The 23,743-nt window shown below is 39.1% G+C and overlaps 1 protein-coding gene across 10 annotated transcripts in view; it reads left to right on the forward strand.

Annotated features, from left to right (window-relative positions):
* The window catches only part of Nfib (nuclear factor I B), a 418,189-nt gene that overhangs the window by 335,069 nt on the left and 59,377 nt on the right, over nucleotides 1–23,743 (forward strand). For all 10 annotated transcript variants that reach the window (XM_052718299.1, XM_052718300.1, XM_052718304.1 and 7 more), the window contains exons 4-6: nucleotides 13,203–13,271; nucleotides 19,115–19,235; nucleotides 22,099–22,217. In XM_052718299.1, coding sequence (XP_052574259.1) covers nucleotides 13,203–13,271; nucleotides 19,115–19,235; nucleotides 22,099–22,217 — 309 coding nt within the window. The remainder of the gene's footprint in view (nucleotides 1–13,202; nucleotides 13,272–19,114; nucleotides 19,236–22,098; nucleotides 22,218–23,743) is intronic.

The following is a 23,743-nucleotide window of genomic DNA, read 5'->3' on the forward strand; positions in this document are numbered from 1 at the left end:
ATTCCTCTTAGTGAATTCCGAACACCTTATGATTATTATCACTTCCTTTCTTTTGCAAACCTCTCTTTATTAAGGTATCTGAGCCTGGCCAGAGATAGTACTAGGCAGTGTTAAGTGGAGGCCCAGGCCACATACATTGCACAGCCTATGGCCTGGAGTACATAATATGATCTCCATACTCAATGCCTGGCCTCAGTCAGAAAACGCAGGTATTTCTGTGGAATATTTGCAGCACCCCTTTGCCCTGTAAGTGAACTGCACCCCAGTCAGGACTGTGCAGGAGGGAGCTGACTGAGACATGTAGGGCTAATAAAAATCACTGATTCAGAATCTAGACTCAGAGAGAATTTTTGCCCCCAGTCAGATGAATTGTTGAGTATGGTACGCTCTTTGGTGCTTTTGTTTATTAACCCATAGAGAACATACCATAATCTTGCCAGATTTTATATGCTCACAAAAGAAAGGTCGTCCCAGTAAGATAACATTAGAGAAGGCACAAAACAAACAAGCAAAGGACATTCTGTAGTAGTTGGTGTCTTCAGAAACTCTCCAGATTCCACCAAGTGTTTCTCATTCTCTTGTGATGATTGTCGTGGTTTGCAAATAGTACCCCACTGTGAAAACCTGGCTACTTGTTGCACAAGATGAACTGTAAGTGGAGGTACACGTGGTTGTGAACCACTGTGTGAGTGCTAGGAACTGAATCCAGGTCTTCTGGACCAGTGCTCATAATTGCTGAGCCATCTCTTCAGCATTTATGTTCATTTTCATATGGCTTCTTTAATTCAGCAGAGTCACTTTGGCTCACTTTACTCGTGTGGTAGCATAGATTCCTTTTTATGGTTGAGCAGCTTTTCATTACATGTGCATATACTGTATAGCGTGGGAATTCAAGGTTGATGTTAATCTGCTTTTCATAGAGATGTCTAGTTGATTATGCACATTTGTTGCAAAGGCCTTTTGTTTTCTACTGAATTGTTCCACCACCCTTATCAACTATCAACAATTATAGAAGCGCATGTTTGCTGATGGGCCATTTCACGAACCTCTATGTCTCTCTTTTGCCAATAGCAAAGCATCTTTTTGATCATTTTTAACTTTAGGTTTTTACAATATGTTTTGTAAGGTTATTTTTGAATCTTTTTTATTTTCTTATAAGTTTTAGAAGCAGTTTGTCAAACTATAAATAGTATATCTTAAAAACATTTTAAAAGCCAGATACAGTTTTGAGTGACAGTGATAAAATTTAAAGACAGATCCTTGAGGTATCCAGCAAAAAAGTTATCGTTAACCGTTGGATGGAAAGCCCACATTTCAGGCTTAACCTCTGATTCGGCTTTTTGCCACTTCTTACTAAAACTTCCACACAGACTCATAAATTGTTGAAAATGTTTCTAACTATGTTGAAAACAGAGTGCAAATGATACCCTCTTGCTTGGCTCACAGAGGCTTATCTCATCACCACATAACTAATGTATGCAGGCTGGATTCAAAAATCCCTGTTTTCTGGTTGATTTTGTTATCTCAGCAGAGAGATCACAGTGCTGCTTCTGTGAGACAGTGCAGACCCACGCCACTATCATCTCTATCATCTGCCAGGGACAGAGGTGGTCCTGTATTCTTTGATTCCTGATATTCTTTGTGCCATTCTCGACACGAGCAGGGCTAGGGAATGGAGGACACGAGAGACCTCTAGCTCTCTCGTCCCCTTCCCTGAGTGTGTCCTCCAAATGTCCCCACTCCAGTCTAACTAGTTTATCCCCCCGAGACAGGGTCCTTCTGAAGCTCGGTCCTGTCTGTGCTTGTGGTAGTCCTCCATCCCAGAAGGTTCCTGTCTATAGTCACCTGGTAGACTCTCAACTAGCTAGGTGGTAGGGAGAGGGCAGGATCCAGTTCCTTGGCAACTTTGATGAGCACTGCTACTAATATTTCACCACCTCTCTCAATTATTGCTTACCAACTTGAGCTACTTTAACACGTTTTCTTATTTAATCTGCATCCTAAACCTTTGAGTTTAGTGCTTTGGGGCCGCTAAGAAATGTAAGCATTCAGAGTCGTTATTGTTGTCAACAGCAATGGCGTCCACAACAGCAAAGACGACAAGACCAAATGGGCAAAGCTGCTGTTTGGGCTGTCTGACGTGCGTGGCACAAAGCCTGATGTGTAAGGAACACTCAACGGCATCTTCGTTGTCATTACTGTTACTCTTTCATACAGCTGAGTGATCCTTGCAGCCTCTGAGTGAGGAGACACAACTCCATATCTGATTCTGCCCATTCTACAGCCTCATGTTCAGCCCAGATTACAGACTTCACTTATGCAGCCAACAGGAAGCCACATACTTCCCCAAGTCCAAACCCAAACTATGGATTTGGTTAAATGAAAAGCAACCACACTAATAGGTCCTTGATGAAAAACCAAACAAAAAACAAAACAAAGAAAGGATATATGAGTACCATCTAGAAAAGTATGTGTTTGAATATGAGGAACTAGGCGTTTATTCAGGAGGAAGGACTTCCATGGTCGATGAACCAATAAATACAGTTTGAATAAATATGGAACCATGTAAGATGGAAAAAAATAGTAAAAGAAGTTGCTTTCATACTATTAAAATCTATGGCAGAGAAGTAAGACCCCAGCCTGTGGAAATAGTCATTGACACAGAGAACAAACTCAAGTTATTTGTTCATAAATGCAGAGGGGGGAAAAAGTTTAAATAATTGATGATAGAAGATGAGAAAGCTTCATACGAATTTATGTCACCTTTGTAGAAAAATCAGAGCATTTAGAAGCAAAATAGGATTGAAGATAAATGAAGAAAATTTGTATCAGCTAAAAATGATCTAAATATGTGGATCAAAAAAGCTAACTGTATCCAGTGTGCAGTCGTGGAAAGAGATCAGCAACTAAATATATTCAGTGAAAATATTTATATTTCAAAGCTGAAGCAGAAAAATCTTTTGATCATCATAGATGAATAAGAAGTTATCTGCATATTTCTGTTTTTCAACATGAAACTCTATAAGATAGGGAATATTTAAAATTATGAGAAGAAAACTTTTCCATTGAAGTTTTGCATTCAAAGGCAACAGATACGAATTCTTCTTTATTTGTGGCCTCAAAAAATATTATCTCTTATTTTCTCTGTGATAATTTTTTCCTGGAAATCCATTCTAACTGACAGTAACTAAAAAAAATTTTTTTTAAAAAGAGAGATATCCAGGAAGCAGTAGAGACAACTCAAAAATTTTGAGTCCCTATATATTCAAGTATAAAGATTAGCCATGGGGTTGATTGCAAGTAGAGTTGTATTTGGTAATTTATAAACAATGTTATAAACATAAATGCCAATGTGAAGATTATTTCTGAATATAGTCATATTGTTGTTACATATTCCAAGTTATATATTTAAAGTTATGGCAAAAATATACAGAACATAAAGTATGCCATCCTAATCATTTTCAAGTATATAATTTAGTAGTGATAAATGTTTTCACATCATCGTGTAAGCATTCTTGAGAACTTTGTCATTTTGCAAATCTAAACTCAATCCATTAAGCAACTCCCCACTGGTCCCTCTCCAGCCCTGACAACTGCTCTGCTTTGGTTATTAGTCTAACTGCTCTGTATAACTCATATATGTGAAGTCATATAGTCTTTGTCTTTTTGCTGTTGGCGTATTTCCAAATTGCATTTTTAAGAACTAAACTTGCAGGAGCCTAGGGGTAGGTTCAGAAACAAGGAATGGCAGACTTGCTGTCTCTCTTTAGAGTAATTTGCTGGTGGATTTTGCTAGACTTTACTGTTAGCTTTGATCACTGTTTTTGCTTAGATTTGAGATTCAGTAAACCAGGTTTTTGCTGTGAAGTGAATTGTCAGCACTTGATGTGGTCATGTGAGTGTTTATCCCTTACCGCAAGGATGTTTTCTGATAATGGACTGTACTCAGTCATGAGCCTTAATGGTAGTGCTGTACTTGTCCTCTGGATAGCACCACTATGTCCAGTGGAGGGTGCTTCCCTTAGGGTTCATGGGCTTGCACTTGTGTGTGCTGGAGATTTTTTATTGGTTCTTTGCTTGGGATTCATGAAAGGGGTGAAACATCTAAGAACTAAGTCTACTGGTCTCAGAAAACAATCAGGACATTTGTCATCATTTCCTAAGGTTCAACGACATCAAAACTCCATCCAGCTGTGCGCCCATCTGGGCCTGTTATTTAAGGTGGTTGTTCAGTCACCTATCTGTTCTGTTCTGGAGTGGCCATCTTCTGAAGTTCGCTCGAGTCACCCACAGATTCTGACTCCCAGGCCAGGGTGGAGCCTGCTGCCATCCTGCCGTTGTGTAGGCTCCAATATGTACCAGAGCTTTGCTTTCTGCTATTCGGTTCATTGCTGACATAGTGCTTCCCAAACTGCTACACATTTGAATGTCTTGTGGGGAATGTAACACTCTCTACTGTCCAGGTCTCACCCCAAAGGAATTAAGTCAGAATAATTGAGGTTGGGATCCAAACATTCATTGGTTTTAAGATCCCCAGGTGGTTACAGTGTTGAGCGAATTTTGGGAAACTCTGCACTAGGATAATTGGTCTATTTCGGGGTTTCCAGTTCTTTGCAATTTTGGTTACTTTTATTTTACCAAGTAATTGCTCATTTGAGTTTTCAAAGCTGTGGTCAGTTTTACGTGCAATCCTCTCCCACTTCTTTTACTGCATTTGGTTTCTATGGTTATGTCTCCTGGCTGATCTGGTGGGGTTTCTTGTTTTTTCTTAGCCAGGCTTGCAAAAAGGTTCTTTTCAAGGAATTCTTTATTTATTCATCATCTTAATATTTCTAGTCTCTCTTTAAAAATTTATCTTATGTATATGAGCATTTTGCCTGCACGTGTGTCTGTATATCATGTGCAAGTCTACTGCTTAAGGAAGGCATTGGATTCCCTGGAACTGGAGTTACAGACAGTTATGAGGCACCATGTGGGCACTGGGAATAAAATTGGGTAGAGCAAGCAAGTCCTCTTCACCACTGAGCCATCTCACCCCCCTCTCTCTTTTCATATCTGCACATTGCAGCTTTTATCTTTAATTTCATTAGTTTAAAATTATCAGCTCTTTATTCCTAGCAGTCTAATCATCAATACCATTGGCATATGAATGGTGGAGTAGCAATACTCCGATGTGTCTGAGCTCATACTGAATAGTGGCTCTGAGGCAAGAGTGGAATTGTCTTCACACTGTCTTTATGTCTTTTCCCACAAGTTCAGTAAGAACATACAGAAATGCTATATAATTCCATTATGGTTTTTTTCCTTCCTTAGATTGATTTGCTATTCTTGTTTTGATGGTAAAAAATTGTTTATGTTTTCTTTTTCTCTTTGTTGCCTCCTACATAGTTTGTAGTTTCTCTTTTGGCTTTCTCCCTAGTCCATTGTTTATTTTTTTTTAATTCCAAGTTACTTCAGAACATTTACTCATTTCTTTATTTATTATCAATTTTATTTCTCAAAGATGAAACAATATGACCCAAAGAAGCCTCTGCTTTTAAGGATTTGCTAAAAGTTACCTCTGTAGTTGAGGACATGATCAACTTGTCTTAAAGCTCCATGGGTATACCAATACAGAACAATTTGCATACATTTGCATGATATAGTCTGATTAATAGATACGCTAATTTCTGAAAGAGCTATATTAAAATTCTTGTGGTTTCTTGATGCCTCTGGTGATTATACTTTTATCCAGTTTCTGTATTTTAATAGTTGCTTTATGTAACTCTTTGAGTATTATTATGTTCATTTGGAGTTTGTGAATACTTATACTTATTAATGTATTTTATGCTTTCTACTTTGCTTTATACTTATTACAAGTATTCACATCCAATTTCTTTATTTTTAACACCTCAATCATATTCCTTTTTTGTTTTCTGTTCATTTTATAATTAAAATATTTATTGCTATTATCGTGTGTTCCATAGTGCATACATGGAGGTCAGAGGACAGCTTTTGGGAGTTGGTCCTTTCCTTCCTTGTGGGTTCTGGGGATCAGGCTCAGGCTGTCAGACTTTCTTGGGAAGTGCTTTTGAACACTGAGCCATCTCATGGGTGTCCTCTGTGTTCAGGGAAAAGGCATGTGGAGTATAGAGAACCTGCTTTAGCCATTCACATAGTGACCAGAGCACTACTGCTGAACTAAGTTCTGGGGCTTTAGAGGGAGACATGTCTTCCACATCCATAGACAAGAACAAACATGCACAGACAGTGTTATACTATGTAAATCAAGTAGCATAGCAGTAACTATAAAATACCTGTTTCAAAAAAGTGAAGATTTTCTTCGGGTGAATATTAAGTTGTATATTTAAGTTCTGACTCCCTAATTCAATCAATACTGGGGACTCAGAACTGATGTCAAAGAATAAACTTAATTCTAAATTAATATTAGCAGGGTAGGGACATGGCTCAGTGGTACAACACTTTTGTAGCATGCACGCAGCTCTGAGTTTGATTCTCTAGTACCACAAAAAAATTAATATCAGAATGTTAGGATATGAATCTCGACTGTAGGCTGAGATTCAATTTAAATGCAATGAAGCATCTTTGTAATGATTTATAGTTCCATTTAATAATCACTGTTTCCAGTCTTAGCCATGGGAAATTCAAATTAGTTGAGAAGATAAAGATAGAATTATATCATATATAATTTTGAATATAAAAATCATCTCAGAAGTAGAAAGCAAGTCAGTACTCATGAACCATACAGTGTTGACTGAGAAACAGGTACAGGCGAGGTGATTTCGTCAGTGAGTTTCCCCTAAACCTTGAAGCCATGCTTTTGTTTTGTCTTCTGACTGTTTTGTGATGTGTTCCCGTCACTCTTGTATGATAGTCTCACAAGAACAAAGTTGCAATAGTACTTTTCCAAGCATACACAGAAAACTCAGAGGGAACTGCTTTATCAGTCAGTGAAAGAACTGCCGCCCATGATGAACATGGATCATGATTCCCGTACCGTAAAGCATCAATGAATGGTGTAAGGGAGAAATGGCTCTCTTACAATGATTTGAGAAGAGCCAAAGGCCATTATAATCAGAGAAGAATTTAAAGTGGGGAAAATAAATCTTAGTATTTTTTTTCAAATGAGGAAAATATTCATAAACTGTCTTTAAATGTGACAGCCTAGAAGTAATGCTCAGTATTAAAATTTCAGCTAGCATATCAGTCTTTTACATACTTTAGTTTTTTTGTCAGTATTATGTTCCTTTTTTTCCAAAAGGCTATCTTTGAAAGTTCTTGACAAAGAGATAATAATCTGTATCTGGAAAAAAATCCAATTTTATTTTAATGAAGTAAATGAAAATTATAGTATTCCTGCTGTGATGCCTGGCCCAGATAAACTTGCCACGGTTAAAGACAAGCCGTTTCTAGTGTGGCCCACACGCTGATGAGGGGCAAGCTTGCAGCTCACCCTCGGGAATCTAACTGGGCAGAAACCTTCATAGAAAAGCAGCTGGACAGTTTTGCCCAAGACCTTTGGGAGAGAGCATGTTCTTTGACCTAGTAATCCTGCTTCTGAGAACTCCAGCCGAAGGAAATCATGAGAATTGCTGACAAAGATTTGGGTATGAGGATCTTAATGGTGGTGCTGTTTATAGTATTTGTTTAAAATAGGAAATAACCTAAAATGCCAAGCAGTCAGAGAATGGTCAAATAAATGGTCCTATCAAGTATGCAGTGTACTCAAAGAAAACAGGCCTTTGAGACAGGGAAAGACAGGACATCGAAAGGAAAATATCAACATATGGATTTGTTTAAATAAAATTTGTTTTAATTTTATAAAACCACATAATTATATGTATTAGACATGCAGGAAAAAGTTTTAAGAACTGGAAGGAAATACTAAAAGTATATAGAAAATATATCCAGCACTGTCAGTCTGGAAATACTGGGCGTTTCCTAACAGTACTTGGTCACTGAAACCTTGCTACCAGGGACTTAAATTTCATATTGAAAGACAAACTAGTCTAGATGTTAGAATCTTTTCATGGCTATAGATTGAGACTTAGTCTCTACGCCTATCCATTTTTCTGGCTTCAATGGTGGATCTGACCAGCTCTGGGAGGCTGAACTGGAACTGTACATGACACCCTACTAGAAAAGTAGCAAGGGCTTAGTTGTGGTCTGTGATGTCGTGAGACTGGCTAAGAGCGAGGGTGGGATGATTTCCCCATATCCCCTTGGCACCCATAAATGGAGAGTTAAGTCACGCCATTCTGCTGACAGAAGCAAACTATTGGAATCAAAGGCTAGGTGGCACCTGGTAGGTGTCTTATGCCATCATCCCTTCTCTGAAAGAAGAGTGCAGGAAAAGTAACACAGGGAAAACACACAGAAGAAAGTGGAGCTGAGGGGCTCAAGAGGGCCTTGTGGAAAGTTTGTGCCTTTTGGTTTGTTTTTATTTTTAACCCAAAGTGAGAATTCTCATGTCCGATGGCGGTGCCCAGACCCGACAGGAAGCTTCCCACCTCTGGAGGGAGAAGGTCCCTCGTCTCCTAAAATGGTGACAGTACTGAGTCATGGCTCTTGCCGCATTGTGGTTTTGAAGGCTTTTTAAGCATAGTCACTGGGCATCTGCTGGTTAACATTAACACTGCAGTCTCACATTGCTTTTTAGGATGTTTCTCATTGGATGGCAGATCTGTTTGTTTAGGGAGCCAAAAAGCAGCTCCTGGAATTATTCCGAATAAGTCTAATCTACCATCTACATTAACAGTCCTTCAAATACTTGAAGACAGCTCTCATGAATTTAATAACTGCTTTCCCTGTGGCTTTTTTTTTAATTTCAAGAATAGAACACAGTAGACCATAAAAATGAGTGTTATCATTCTTCCCTTGGATTTTCTATGTAAATGTTGCTTAACATTTAAATGGTGCTGATTATAATTTGAGATATTAACAGATATGCCATTGTGTCCCTTCTGTTATTGTTTATAAAGGAGGTTAAACACTATATTAACTTCTGAGTAGTGATTTACTGTTGTTTTGTTAGAGAAAAATAAAAAAAGAAGTAAAATAATATAATTTGATATTGCCTTTGAGACTTTTCTGTTTGTGAAGCTCTTTATTTCCCACTCAATTTTTTCTTCTTAAAGAGCATAGATGTATGTAAATACAGCAGTGCACAAATTCGGAGTTCCTCTTTTCTCCCGGCTTACGCTCTTGTGTACTACTGCTCTATAACCATTAAGCAGCTGCTCTGTCTCAAAGACGGGCACATTTCCTTTGAACATGAAGTGAGTTTACTCTGAATCTTTCCAAATTACTTGAAGATATCTGGCCTTTGCATTAGCTGTTGAGATTTACAGTGGACCGTGTAGCATGTGAAACCGTGCTTCTCTGAGTCTGCATAGCCTGGAGGCTACCATGAGTTTTATGGCCTCAGCAGTACCATGGTGTTTTACTGAATCTCTGGCTCTATTATTGCAGGGTTCTGGACCCACTGTGAGAAAGATCCTTCCCAATTCTTTGCTCAAGTGTTTGTCTTTTGTCTCCTGGAGCAGGCACTCTTAGCTGTTCAGGAGCTATGCCATTCATTCTTTTCTCTGCCTGTCCTAGGTGACTCTTGTCCATTGTAGAGGTTGTGCTGTGTGCAGACACGGGAAGTAGAAAGTGCCACTACAAACCCCAGCTACCCATCACCTGCTCCCCACCCACCACCAGCCTTTTGGCTTATTGTCAGTGGGCGTTATTACTGCTCTTTGGCAATGTTCCATTCACTGGGATCTCTCTATGAGCTGCCCAGGAGCAGAGCCCAGTGGGTCCTGTGGAGTAACATTTTATCAACTAACTGGGTTCTGATATATTTCCATTATTTTTTCATAGTTTTGGTAAAAACAAGTCTTTCATTTTTCCTTATAGATCTCAATTTCTTATTCATCATTTTGTGTTTGACTGCCTATCTTCCTGCGTAAAATTAGGTTTGAGGTGGTTTATTCCTCCCTTGTGATTAGGCTCAGTGTGTCGCCACACCACATATCTTTTTTTGTTGTTGTTGTTTTGTTTTGTTTTGTTTTGTTTTGTTTTTTGAGACAAGGTTTCTCTGTGTAGCTTAGTGCCTTTCCTGGATCTCACTCTGTAGCCTAGGCTGGCCTCGAACTCACAGAGATCCACCTGGCTCTGCCTCCTGAGTGCTGAGATTAAAGGCATGTGCCACTACTGCCCGGCGACTCCACCTATCTTAATCCATGTGACTTAGAAGCATGTGGAGCCTTAACTACTCATGGTTATGATGAAATAAACTTAAGATGATAACTATATTTTGAGATAGTCTGTATTACATGTGATATAATTCATGTAAATATACTATAAAACACGTATTCTCTTACTCATTCATCGATTTTATATTATTTGTGTGTATGTACACACACATACCTATCAAGGCTAGAGGACAGCTTGGGAGAGTTAGTTAGTGTGGGTCCTGGGGATGCGACTCAATTTGTCAGGCTTGGCAGCAGGTGACTTTACCTCCTGAGCCATCTAAGTGGCCCTCTTTCATAAATTTATTTTGCAAGCATTTTTTATGATGCTGTTTGAATTCTTGGGTTAGTAATTTGTACTAACTATATGCCCAAAGTTACATGTTGAAATACAACAAAACCAGGACTATAATCTGATCCTAATTGTTACTTTTCCTATTGTACCCAGAGTCTACACTTTTGATGTTGTAACGTGTCATCTGCAACTGTATCAGGCCACATTCATAGCTATTTTGGGACCCAAGTGCTGCAGAATAGACATGCCTGTAGCAAATAAGTTCAAGGGAGTGATGGGGCCAGGGCAGGTACCCTTCGATTTTATGCCAGCTAGAGCTATCTGGTTGTAAGACTACTAAGCTGTTAATTTATGACCTTGGTTTTAAAAGCTAAATTTTAAAATACTGTACTGTGTTCATTTAGTAGTTACTCTCTATATATAGGCAATGAGTCAGTGGCCGAGGGAGATATGGCAAAAAGCAAAACCTAGTCACTCCCCTAAATAAAGGAACTGATAATCCAACAAAGACTTTAATACTTGAAAGTAAATATCTTGGAAAATCTGAATGTGTAAAGTGTAAAATTAGGACTAAGTAGGTGTGATGTGAGCACAGAGGACAGGGGTTATGTTTGGCCAGAGAGTCGGAGGAAACCGAGGGTGGGGTGAGGGGACAGTTTATCAGAATGTGTCATCATTCAGCAGGACATTGAAAGTTGAAGGCAGCATGTACAGAGAGGGGGTCTTCCAGGAGCTGCAGAATAAAACAGTGTATAGGCTCCAGAGATGCTGAATAACTGATGAGTTTCTGCTTGACATATTAAATATGTTTACTGTCTAGAAAATAAAGTTTAATAAGCTAGTCTTTAAAACCAACAAAACAGCAAAACCTGCAGGGGCCTAGAACATTTAAACATTTGTTCCCATCTAGGCAAATGGAATCCATTGTCTCTTTTTGCTTTTATGACTTTTTTTGCATTTATGACCTTATAGAGGACTAGTTGCACAGACATTTCTCAGTAATCTCTGCAAAGAATTCAGCCTAGGGAAGAACTTATTACTCAAGCAGTTTCCTAAAAGAACAGTGCATCAGCTAGGGACATTTTGTTATTCTCAGAGAAATACATACATTTTTTCCAGAGTAGTGACTAAATTTGAGACTTAGGCTTTATCATCAAATAAGACATTGTGCTTCCTTTCTGCTCATTCTAAAGGGCGAACAGGTTGTGTGTGAAGCCACTCTCCCACCTGTGTGGCTCCTTACACCACCTGTACCTCTGCAGCAATTACCTCTTAGGCACGCTGGGTGGCTGAATTTTCTAAGTAAAATTTTACAACTTCTATGATTCGAGGCTCTTTGTGCACAGTGCAGTGTTCAGGTTTTGGCTCTGCCGGCTGTTCATGTAGTGCTCACATCTAACTAGTGTTTACCGTTGTTTGGGGTCAGGGTCTCACTTTGTCACAACTCACAGAGAATCTTCTGCTTCTGCCTCCTGTGTGCTTGGATTACTGGTTTCCCCAGCCCTGATTGCTTCTACCCTGAGATTAATGTTTTTACCTTACCTTGCATCGATAATTCAAGTAGCTGAATTTTCTACCTCTCATTTATAGACAAGGGCCCTGAAACAAAATAGAGTACATTCACAAAACCAACATCCCATAACCACAAACTGTGATTAGGATTTGCCTCCCAGATCGTTGACTTGATGGTTCTGTGTGGCTCACCACCCATGTGTCTTCTCCCTGTACTGAATCTGACCCTTGGTCCGCTATGAAGTTGTGTGAGAAATCCAGTCTAGTCACAGGTTCTGGGGCTCTGGGGCATTGGCTCTAGAAGTATTTCATCTGTGAGCATTTCAGACTTTTACTTCTGTCACTACACTCTTGATAGAAATAAGAATTTTAAAACTTCTGGACACTGCAAGATGAGCTACTAAGCAGGCTAGGGTTTCCTCAAGGTCCAGAACCGCTGTGGACCCTGTGCCTATACTTGGACCCTGAAGGCCTGGCTGGATTCGCTGTCATTTGCTGAGTAGACATCTAGTTCTTAAAAACATAAAATAAAATAAAAAAGAAGGTGGGAAGGGAGATCCAGTAGTAGGAAAATATTAAAAATGGATAAAGAAAACTGAAAGTTTACAGGTTGAAGTTGGTGTACAGAGGGAGTCATGTGACCTGGGAACAAGGCTGGCAGTTCTGGTAGCGACAGCTCAGTTTTCTTTGATCAGGGAAGGATTTGTGAAAGAATGGTGGTTTTGCGAGATCTTTGAAGCATTTCCAACAAGGTGCTGATTGTGGTTGTGGTTTTCCTTTTTCTTTCTATCTCTACCCCCCACCTTTTCTTTTTTTTTTTAAGATGGTAGACTGTGGCCTTCCAGGTGTTGTGGATGAAATGCATTCAGAGTGGGTCCCAAACTTCGGTCCCAATATAACGGCCGTGGCAAATATGATCCCACCAATTACAAATTTAGAAAGTTAATGGGAAATTCCATGGAATATTTTTGTCATTTATACTTCTGGCCTTTGAAAAACAGATTTGGTTTATATTCAGGTTCTGCTCATACTTGTCTTTAGAATAAGCATCCTTGGCTTTTGTTTGAGTCTGAAAATGAACAAATTCTAGAACTTAACTGGCACTTTTCCTCCCTGCTTATGCTGACATTTTTCCCTTTGATGTTTGTTTCCAGGATACCTTGAGGACAGTTTTGTAAAATCCGGAGTCTTCAATGTATCAGAGCTTGTGAGGGTATCCAGAAGTAAGTAAATGGTTTTCTTACTATACAAGTACACAAAATGATTAAAATCTTGTACATTTTGTATCTTAAATACAATGTGAAAAGTGACTACATAGAAGTCTTTGAATTTAAAATCCAAGATTTAAAATACTCTTAATTTTTCTAAGGAAACAAGTGAATATATTATTTAATTTTGTAAAATATTTTCATTCAACTCATCAAAGCTTTCTGTTGTATAACACTCATGTTTAGACTGTTCTTATTGGTCATCATATTGGTATTCATTCAGTTCAGTTCTCTCTGTGACCATAGATGGGCATTTATATCAAAGGAAGTGTGATTAATTAAATGTACTCTGTGTTGTTATGATAACCCACATAAGTTTCCTGTAGATAAGTGCTTTCTCAGTTATAACGTGTTGGTGGGGGGTTGGAGATATACAGGATATACACTCTTATATGCAATGTGCAAAGGGATGCAGAAATTAACTTTGCAGATTGTACGTGGATATAGATAGAAAGCATTGTTATTCCAAAACAATGTCCAATTGTCTACACCGACCACCTCACCTGAGGTGCCATTCTTGGCCGGCTGGATTGGGCTTTTCCAGGGTAAACTCACCTAGCTGGCCACTTAGGCCAAGGGGAAGCTCCCTTGATTAACCAGCTCTTGTTTTGTTGCTAGTGTGAGCAAATGCATCCAAGGTGCCGGTATTAATGTACTGATGACATGAAAGGAGGTGGCTGCTTTCTTCCTGACCCTATCTCTGATTTAGATTGTTTACGTCACTTTGGGGGCTGTGGTTTTTCTTCATGTTTTGATAGGAAGTGTTACAGTCTAGAACTGATGTTATGTAGATGATCAGGTGGTACTCCAGTCCCTGTTTGGGTTTATCACCGGTCCTCATGTGCACACATCTATAATCTCAGCTCTCCAGAGTCAGAGGCAGGAGGACTACAATAAGTTTGAGGCCATCTGGGCTACGTAGCTAATTCCAGGCCAGCCAGGGGTTCATAGCAAGATCTTGACTCAAAACAAGCAAAACTCAAACAAACAGCAACAAAAACTGCTTCTTCGTATGTGTCAACTGTAGAGTTTATGAATGAGGGCCATAGCCAACTGTAAAGAGCAGAGGTAGTGAGCTAACAGGGTAAGACTAACCAAATAACTGGGGAGTCCTATTCAGGAACTGTCTCCAAGCTCCCAGATGACTGTCTTAACCATAGTTTTCCAAATAACTCAGATTTCTGAACATTCCAGGACAAAAACAAAACAAAACAAAGCAAAAAAAAAAAAAAACAAAACCAAACAAACAACAACAAAAAACCTGTTTATCAGAGAATGACACAGGAATACTCAAGACTTTATGTACCTTGTCTCTTCCTCTAGAATTCAGAGTAGATAAAGGTGTCATGGGTTCATCTACTTGGGAGCAGCATCAGGAATGGCAGTTAATATGTATATCCCAGCAGCTCTGGTGTATGTATGTACTTTACATGAGGCTCCTGGTGGTCTAGTCCATCATCTAAGGCCATGTGTGATTTTTCAGATCCCCCACCCCTCCAAAGAAGGGGGTATTTGAAGATGTTCCTTAGCAGAGAGGCTAAACTGTGAAGCTATAGGGCATAGGAAACTATTTTTTCCACTTGGACCATTTTGAAAGCTTCATAATGGATTTTGTACCTTCTTATGAGAAGGCTAGTAGAGCCATCCTTCAGAAATGATTCACATGGTACCACATTATAGATAACACTGCATCCATCAAAAAAGATTCACATAGTACCCCATTATAATAACACTATGCCTAGAACTGTCAAATGAGAGCCACTTTGGAACTTTCAAGAGCCTTGAAAAATTGAAATTTCAGACATAAAATGTAAATTAAAAGTATCTTCTCATAACATTTCAGAAACAAGGTAAACTTTAACATGTTTCATTCATTTATTCTTAATTCATACTGTCATTTCTTAGAGGTTTTTAAGTTATGTATCATAACAAACATTACTGATTTGTAATTAGTACATTAATTATCCATATTCATTCCTTAGTTAATTTATTCAGCAAACATTTACTTTCTCCTCCATATGTAAATAGATGTCTCTGAGATGCTCTCAAGTCCTATTCTCCTAAGCATTTTAATATATTCACAGTACCTTCTTGTTTACACAGTTGAACTTCGTTGTTTATGAACTAGGGGTTTGCTCAGTCAAACTTCTGCACAAGCCTTATGCTGTGTGTTACAGGTTCTGGCTTCTTGATTCCTGGCCTGCCCCTGCTTCTTTGGTCTAGCATTTTACTGTCACGTGACCTACTAATGTCCATGTTGACCTCAGCAGGGTAGTTTCATTCAGTTTCAGGGGAGTGATAACTCTGCCGAATGGTATTTTCTCCATCTTAAAAGTTGGTTAAGGACAGCTTCTGTCATCTAAGAACCTTTGGAAGCCAAGGTTCTTAGGCACATAGCTCCTAGGAGGGCATTAGGACTTCCAGTGTCCTTTTACGACTTTGGCTTTCTTGGAATGCTGTCTGGAAGGTGCTGAGAGACATGTTTGCATCTGCTGTGGGCGCTTCCAGAGGCTTAGCAGCAGAGAGCTCTGGCAAGCTTGCTTTTTCTCAAATGTTCTACTGACCCTTAGGAACATGTGCATTGTTCAGGGTTTTTGGTCATGTATATTATTAATTTACTTTCTTTGCAATAAGCTCCCATTTACTCTCAGAATGCATACTGAGTTTTACAGTGTTTAGGCTGGGTCTCACCATGTACCCCTGACTAGCCTGTATCCCTACTCTTCCTGGACTCACTCTGTAGACCAGGCTGTCCTTGAGCGTACAGAGATCCACCTGCCTCTGCCTCCCGAGTGCTGGGATCAAAGACCTGCATCACCATGCCTGACCCTGAAGGTTTTTTTTTTTAATTACCATTTTACTGCATACTGTACCCAGCATGGTTATGGCCATACAAACTGTAGTGACTATTAAGGTATCTGTATCCAGTAGAAAGAAATTTGCCTAAGTACTGTACAATCATAATGTCTTAAAAATTGTTTCCAAAAGATACGACTGGTAAAATTCTAGTCATTTTTATCTGTACATTGTCAAATAACTTGGATTTCTGAAGTGGCCACAACAAATAGCAAGTTTAGTGGAGAGTGATGCACACAGACACTGGAGACTTCCGGTAACTTGTCTCTTCTGAGGGATGACTGAATTAGGTAAGAGGGGGACAGAAAGACTAGTGACATGGGTCAGATACCTGGGGCTCCACCGGAGGGAGTGACCCCAGTCTGAACAGTCTGAGATGGTATATCTCTGCTGTAGGAGGCAGGCAGATTGTTCGCAGTCTCTGAGACAATCAGCTACCTACTTCTAACACATACCCTGCTTCTCATGCCACATAGACCAAGGTTCTACAAATCAATTTTAAAGCATGTGGCTACTGTGAGGTAAGAAAGTCCACATTTCTAAACCTCTGGCATACTTCAGTTCACAACAAACATCAGTACTGCAGCTGGCTAAATAATTCAGATAACTTTTACATTCAGCATAAAAATATTTTTTGTATAAAGAAGGTTTACGTATATCGAATAATTTAAATGGACTCTTCTTGCATGTATAGATAGATTTGCTGTATTTTAATAGAGAGAGATCTTCTCTACATCGTCTTGATTAGTTCTCTGCAGTAAACACACGCCTTTTAATCGTACTTTCCGAGGAACATTTGAAGTTAATCTTCGCCTAACAGATATTAAAATGCAATCAAATTGATAGACATACACTTTAATGTTATTAAAAGCTCTGGGTGAAAAAAAAATTCTTGAAAATTAGCGATCCTTTGGAGTCCCTACACATTCAGCTGAGGGCAGTTAGGAGAGGTTGTGGCTAAGCAGATTGTGTGTGGGAGTGGATTTCAAGGGCTCCAGAAACCTGTCGCCAAGTCTCCAGTGCACTCTGAATAGACCTCCTGAAGGCTGGAGGGTTCAGCTGGCCTCGCACACTGCCCCTTGACACTGGCTGCCTAGTTCTTCACTTTATATATTTTCTCTATTCTCGAATTCACTCCTACAGGCACATCGGTTTGGAAAAATATTCCTTGGGTGCCTTGCTCCTTCTCCAAAGTTTCTGCCAGATAGGGTTTTTTCATAGTATTTTTATTTTTATTTTTGACCATTCAAGTCACTACTATTCTTTCTTCTTGCAAAACCTACAGAATATATTGATTATGCTGCTCACTGGGCCAGTTTTGCTACTTTCTACATTGCTGGAGTATTTTAATGTTTGTACAAGTGTTTCGTTTGCTCTACGTACTGCACTGTATGTTTTGTATCCAGTGTAATGCCTGCTTGTAATAGGCACAGGCAACAGCCTTCCTTCCTTCTTTCCTTCCTTCCTTCCTTCCTTCCTTCCTTCCTTCCTTCCTTCCTTCCTTCCTTCCACATATATATTTGTTTGTTTGTGTGTGTGTGTGTGTGTGTGTGTGTGTGTGTGTGTGTGTGTGTGTGTGTGTGCATGCGCATGTGAACACTCATACAGAGGCCATAGGCCAACATGTGATCTTCTATCATTCTTTACCTTATGTTTTGAGGCAGTATCTGTCATTGAACTTGGCTGGGAACCCATGAGGTCATCCTTTCCACCTCCCAACACGGGAATTATAAGTGCATGCTGCCATACTTGTTTTATATGGATGCTGAGGATCCCAAATCAGATCTTCTTGCTTGCACAGTAAGGACTGTACCCACTGAACTCTCTCCTGATTCCTCAGCCAATAGCTTTTTAAAGAATAAACTTCCATCCAATGGGTTCATTTGTCTTCGCCTGATTTTTAGCACATTTTTAAAAACTGTTCTGTCTTTACCAACTACTGCATTTCACCAGAGGAGGGTTATAAACACAGGAAGGGAGCTCACATCTGAGTAACACACTGTGCAGTAGACATGATGCTAGCTATCACTACTGCTACTTCTTTTATACCCAAATAACCATATGGCTAGGTTTCCCCTCTTATTATTTGGAAACTGAGGCACATTCTGTATAAGTGGCAGAGGGTTTGAACTGAAAGTCTTTTTGTCCTTAGACTCCAGTATATGGAGTGAAGAGACAATGGATATTCATTTATAAAACCTTTCTAATAGGGATTTGCAAAACACTTAGGGTTTTAGTTCATATTCCATAAGCTTTACTCATTCCTGCCCTAATTTTAGATTTACTTAAACCAAATTATACACATTGTGATTTTATGTTTGTTTATTTTGTTTATTTTGAGACATGGTCTCACTATGTACATCAGACTGGCCTTGGACTTGCTACATAGTCCAGTCTGGCCTTGACTTCTCTATTCTCCTGCCTCAGCCTCCCTAGTTCTGGGATTACAGATGCATGCCACCAGACCTTGCTAACCATCATGATTTTTATTTCATTCTAATGCTGACATTAGAACTAATACAGGATAATAGCTTTGGATCTTTATTTATTTATGAAATTCATATATATAAATCCCAAAGATTTAGTTCGGTGCAAGCCTCTTGTTTGGTTCTAAGTAATGGGGACTGTTTTTTCTGCTCTGCCCACATCTACAACCTGGGGAATGACAGATGCAGTGATTTCTAAGATGAGGGCATGAATGAAGAAGATTGGGTAGTGGGAGGAGAGGACATGGTAGCCCAGGGATCTAGTGTGAATTTCTGGAATGCTCAAACTTGACTTGAGGATTTGGGGTCTTACCCACAGCATACAAGGAATATCGCATCTGCAGGTCAAGAGAGCTCTTGCCCAGAGCCATGAAAAAAAATTAGTGGGTTTATATCTGAACAGAGATAACTGTGAATAGCATTTACAACGTGTCTTTAAAAAAATGTATTCCTCAGCACCCATAACCCAGGGAACTGGAGTCAACTTCCCAATCGGAGAAATCCCCAGCCAGCCGTACTATCATGACATGAACTCTGGTGTGAACCTGCAGAGGTCGCTGTCTTCTCCACCGAGCAGGTAATGACCGTGATGCTGTGCACGCGACAGATAGGCCACAGTACAGACAGACAGTAAAGAGGGGTAACACTTGTTCTACTGACAATACACAGACTTTACATTTTTGCCAGAATCATTTTTTTTATAATCTCATATTGAACGCAATTGCTGTTCAAAGCACCTTTAAAGTTTTTATTTTGGTGGGGAGGGGCGGGAATGAACTATATTAATGAGATTTTGTCTTATGGCATGAAATATAATTCTGCCAGTTAATCTTTTGGCAAATTTAAAAGTGATACTGGGAGTTAGAAAGATGGCTCAGTAGTTAAGAGCAAAAGTTGCTCTCACAGAGGGCCTGGATTCCATTCCCAGCACCCATATGGTGGCTCACGGCCATATGAAAACTCCAGTTCCAGGAAACACACCATTATCTGACTTCTATGGACACCAGGTGTGCGCATGGTACACCTCCACGCAAAACACCTCCATACACATAAATACATTTTAAAAACCATGTAGGTGATACTGCTTGCAGTGACCCCTCATGGATAGCCAGTACATCCTGACAACTTTCGCTGTAATACCACATCTGCACTGAAAAAAGTGTCATTCCCCTAGCCTTACCATTAAAAGCCTGATTTGAGACTGCAGTGTTCGATTAATTGAGTTTCTCTGACTAAATCAGTTAACTCTCCTGGTACCAAGGAAAGCCTCAGCAGCTCTGAGACTGGCTTAACCAGTCTGCGCTCACATGTTTTCTTTTTCTCCTACCTCTATAACTTTCATTCAAGATAACTACTATAGATGTGGGTTTTTCATTTTTTGAGTTGCGTCTTCCATGTACGAAGACCCATCTCATTCTCAGAGCATTCAATATATCCACAGACTAACATAAGAACGTATGAATTCCATAAAACAAGCACGCATTATGCTAATTTTAAAAATAAAAGACAATCTGGGAAAGTATTTTTCTAGATTCTTTTCAGTAATGAAGGCTAATTGTCTTTGAATAGTTGTGGGAATATCCATGTTTATGTTTATAAAGTAAGGTCGATTTTATAACATTTATGGCCCAACTGTATTTTCATGTAATTAGACTGTATATCAAGATAATTGGGTTTATTTTCACTGAAATTATCTCTGATATGTCACGGTCTTAAAAGTGCTTTAATTTTTCTAAATTTAAAATGTGAATTACGATTTTTTAATTTCCTCCATTCGGATCCGTATGTTGTCAGCACAGGTCTTTCATCATGGCCAACCTTTGTCCTTCAAAATAAGCAGGGCTTAAAGACATTTCTCTGTGGCTCCTCGTGGAAATAAATTTTCCTTAGTTTTTTTGCATACTGCTGCTGACTCATAGCGGAAGAAAATTACATTAAAGGGAGAATTTAAAATATATGCATAAGCTCTAAATTTGGATACTTTCGGTAGAGACTAAAGAGATATCATTCCTGCTAGGCTTTAGCAGGGGGAGAAATTGTCATGTTAGTACTCCAGGGATTGTCAGCCAACAATTAGCCACAGTGTAACTACAAACGAACAGAGACATATGCAAGCTTCAAGGGTTCAGGCCTCGTAGCGCCCTGCTTGGGAGACCTTCCTCCTCCTGGTGTGCCTCTTTTTGTTCACTTGTCCTGGGAACATTCACTGAACTTCTCCAGATTTGTCCCTGTTTGTTAAAAATGGGGTCTTGGTTTGCATGCAGTCTTTGAAATAATCTGCAGTTCCAAACTTTGGTGGCATTACGTTTATTAACGGAGCATAAAGTTAATTCAGGTGGTATTTTGCGGTTGTTGCATAAGAACATAGGTTAAAATAAGAATTCTGTAAAAGACAATATATTCACTTCAGAGTCAATAATTAGATGTTTACCAGGGTATTGGTTGGAGCATATCAAAGTAGAGTATCCAAAAGTATCACATATGTCATAAACTAGTTTTTAATCTTTGCTGTAGGTATCTACTTTTCTTTGTAATAAGTAAGTCATGTTTTTCCACTCAAAGTGTTTTCTAAAATCACACCATTTGATTTGGCAATAATCATTTTTCATGGTTGATCTCATGAATAAAGGACCAGTAGCCTAATTTCTTTAAGAAAAAGGTAATGAACATGGAATACTTACAACTAGTAAAGTTCTAGAAACGGTCTTCATGTTATTAATTACAAGGTCAACACTAATGATTAATATTTAATAAGTATCTTCAAACTGCAAGCCATTTAACTGAAAGCTTTATAGTTATTAGCTCACTTCATCTTCTCAGCCAAACCCTTTAAACTGGGTTTTATTATTTCCACCTTACAGGTGATTAGCTGAGCTTAGAAGGGTTGAGGAGCCTGCTATTGGATCTAATAAATGACTTGGTCAAATGTGAGTTTCTGAAGCCGCTTCACTGCCCAGTTCCATTGCCTTATTCCCCAAAGCATTGCATTGTCTGTGGCAAATGCTGTGAAGTGAACAGTATTAATATCAAAACCATAAGATGAATCAGTGCATCTTTACAAAATTTTAATGTTAGCAGAAAAGACATATTGAGAGTTCACTTGTAATGACTGAAGTTTCCCTGAAAAAAAAATCTGAGAAGGTAAATATACTAAACTTTTTTTGTTAGGTAGGGATGGGAATAGATAGATGGTGTGTGTGTGTGTGTGTGTGTGTGTGTGTGTGTGTGTGTGTGTGTGTGTGTACATTCAGGATAGGTAGTATATAGTACTAGGAATGTTCACTCTTCCTTTGGATGTCTTGAATACTCACCATTCTTTCAAACTATCACTTTAACTTGGATTTATGGAAGTCATTTTTTTTTAATCAAGTCAATTTTTGGTGGATGCTACACATCTTTCTAGAAAGACTATTAATGCCATTATTATTATATTTTAACAGCAAAAGACCCAAAACTATATCCATAGATGAAAATATGGAGCCAAGTCCTACAGGAGACTTTTATCCCTCTCCAAATTCACCAGCTGCTGGAAGTCGAACATGGCATGAAAGAGATCAAGGTGGGTAAGAAGATGCCTTCAAGGGGCATCAGAGTATATAGCATTGCTTTATTTCATGTTGGACTTTGCCACCATTTCCTAAGGTGCCAATATGGACTCTACTTGAAATAATTTCCATAAAATCATTTTTAAGATAATGAAAGTGGTCGAATGTTATCAGAATTACAAAAATCCTGTTTTATTATACCATACTTTCATACAAAATGGTCTTTCAGAGGCCATGATTATGTATACGGCTGACTTGGGTCCATCGCCTTTGGATGGATGGTGGAATTGCAGCAGAATGGCATGTTCAGACTCAGTGAGCTCCCGTTGATCTCTCTGTGAGCGTGCAGGGGGAAGCCATTCTCAGTTACTGAGAATTCTCACTTAAAGGAAGCTGTAGTTCCTTCTAGAAGTAGGTAGAGCACCAATAACAGATAAAAGTGGAATGTAAGAGCCTATGTCTAAGTTAATCTAGTTGCTTCCTAGGTAGAACTATGGCTCAGTTCTAGGACAGGTGAGGAGAAGAATAACTTTTCAGAAGTCTGATTTAGCTTTCTGAGATCTGACTTGTCTTTATTCTTGAGATGTCTTGGATTTCCTGGTTTTTTTTTTATAACACATATTCATGCCTTTGTGCACAGTAAGGAGACATTAAAGGTGAGGGAATAGACAAATCATCTGGTTACAACTTTTGTCTGTTTATCTGTATGTGTGTGCAAATAAGTTTGTATAGTAACACCATAAAATGTATTTGTAAGTTTCTTTTAAATCAAATTCCCCATGTTTTAAAATATAGAAGAGGTGTGTTCTTCACTAATGGTTTTCAGCCCAGGACTTAGGTGTAGGTCTGTGGGCTCGGGCAGCTGTGTGCTGAGAAATCTTATCAGACAGCTTACCCATAGCCTATGTCATCTGCTTGCCAGGACTTCCTTCTTGCTTGTCAGAATTTCATATTGAGTTCCATAGGATTTCTAGAAGGATGAGGCCTTCATGGGGAACTGGATTAGCAGTTGGATTACCTTGAATGTTGAATTTTTTTAAAGACTTCCTTTTAAAATATTTATTTATCTTTGTTATGTATATGAGTGCTTATCCTGTGTGTGTGTGTGTGTGTGTGTGTGTGTGTGTGTGTGTGTGTGTGTGTGTATGCCATCTGGGTACCTGGAGCTTGTGGAGACCAGAGAGGGCATCAGATTCCCTGGAACAGGAATTACAGATAGTATGAACTGCTGTATGACGGCAAGTACTCTTAACTGCTGACTTGTCTCTCCAGCCCCACATTTAAGAATTTTTGTTTGTTTTTTCAAGACAGGGTTTCTCTGTATAGCAGCTCTGGCTGTCCTGGATCTCACTCTGTAGACCTGGCTGTCCTGGAACTCATTCTGTATACCAGGCTGGCCTTGAACTCACAGAGATCTGACTGCCTCTGCTTCCTGAGTGCTGGGATTAAAGGTGTGCACCACCGCCTGGCTTAAATATTTCTTTCTTTATTTAATGCATGCATGTCTGTATGGCGATATCAGATCCCCTGGAACTGGAAT

Source organism: Peromyscus californicus, unplaced genomic scaffold (assembly GCF_007827085.1).
Source record: "Peromyscus californicus insignis strain IS unplaced genomic scaffold, ASM782708v3 Scaffold_5__1_contigs__length_169319896, whole genome shotgun sequence".
Lineage (NCBI taxonomy): Eukaryota > Metazoa > Chordata > Mammalia > Rodentia > Cricetidae > Peromyscus > Peromyscus californicus.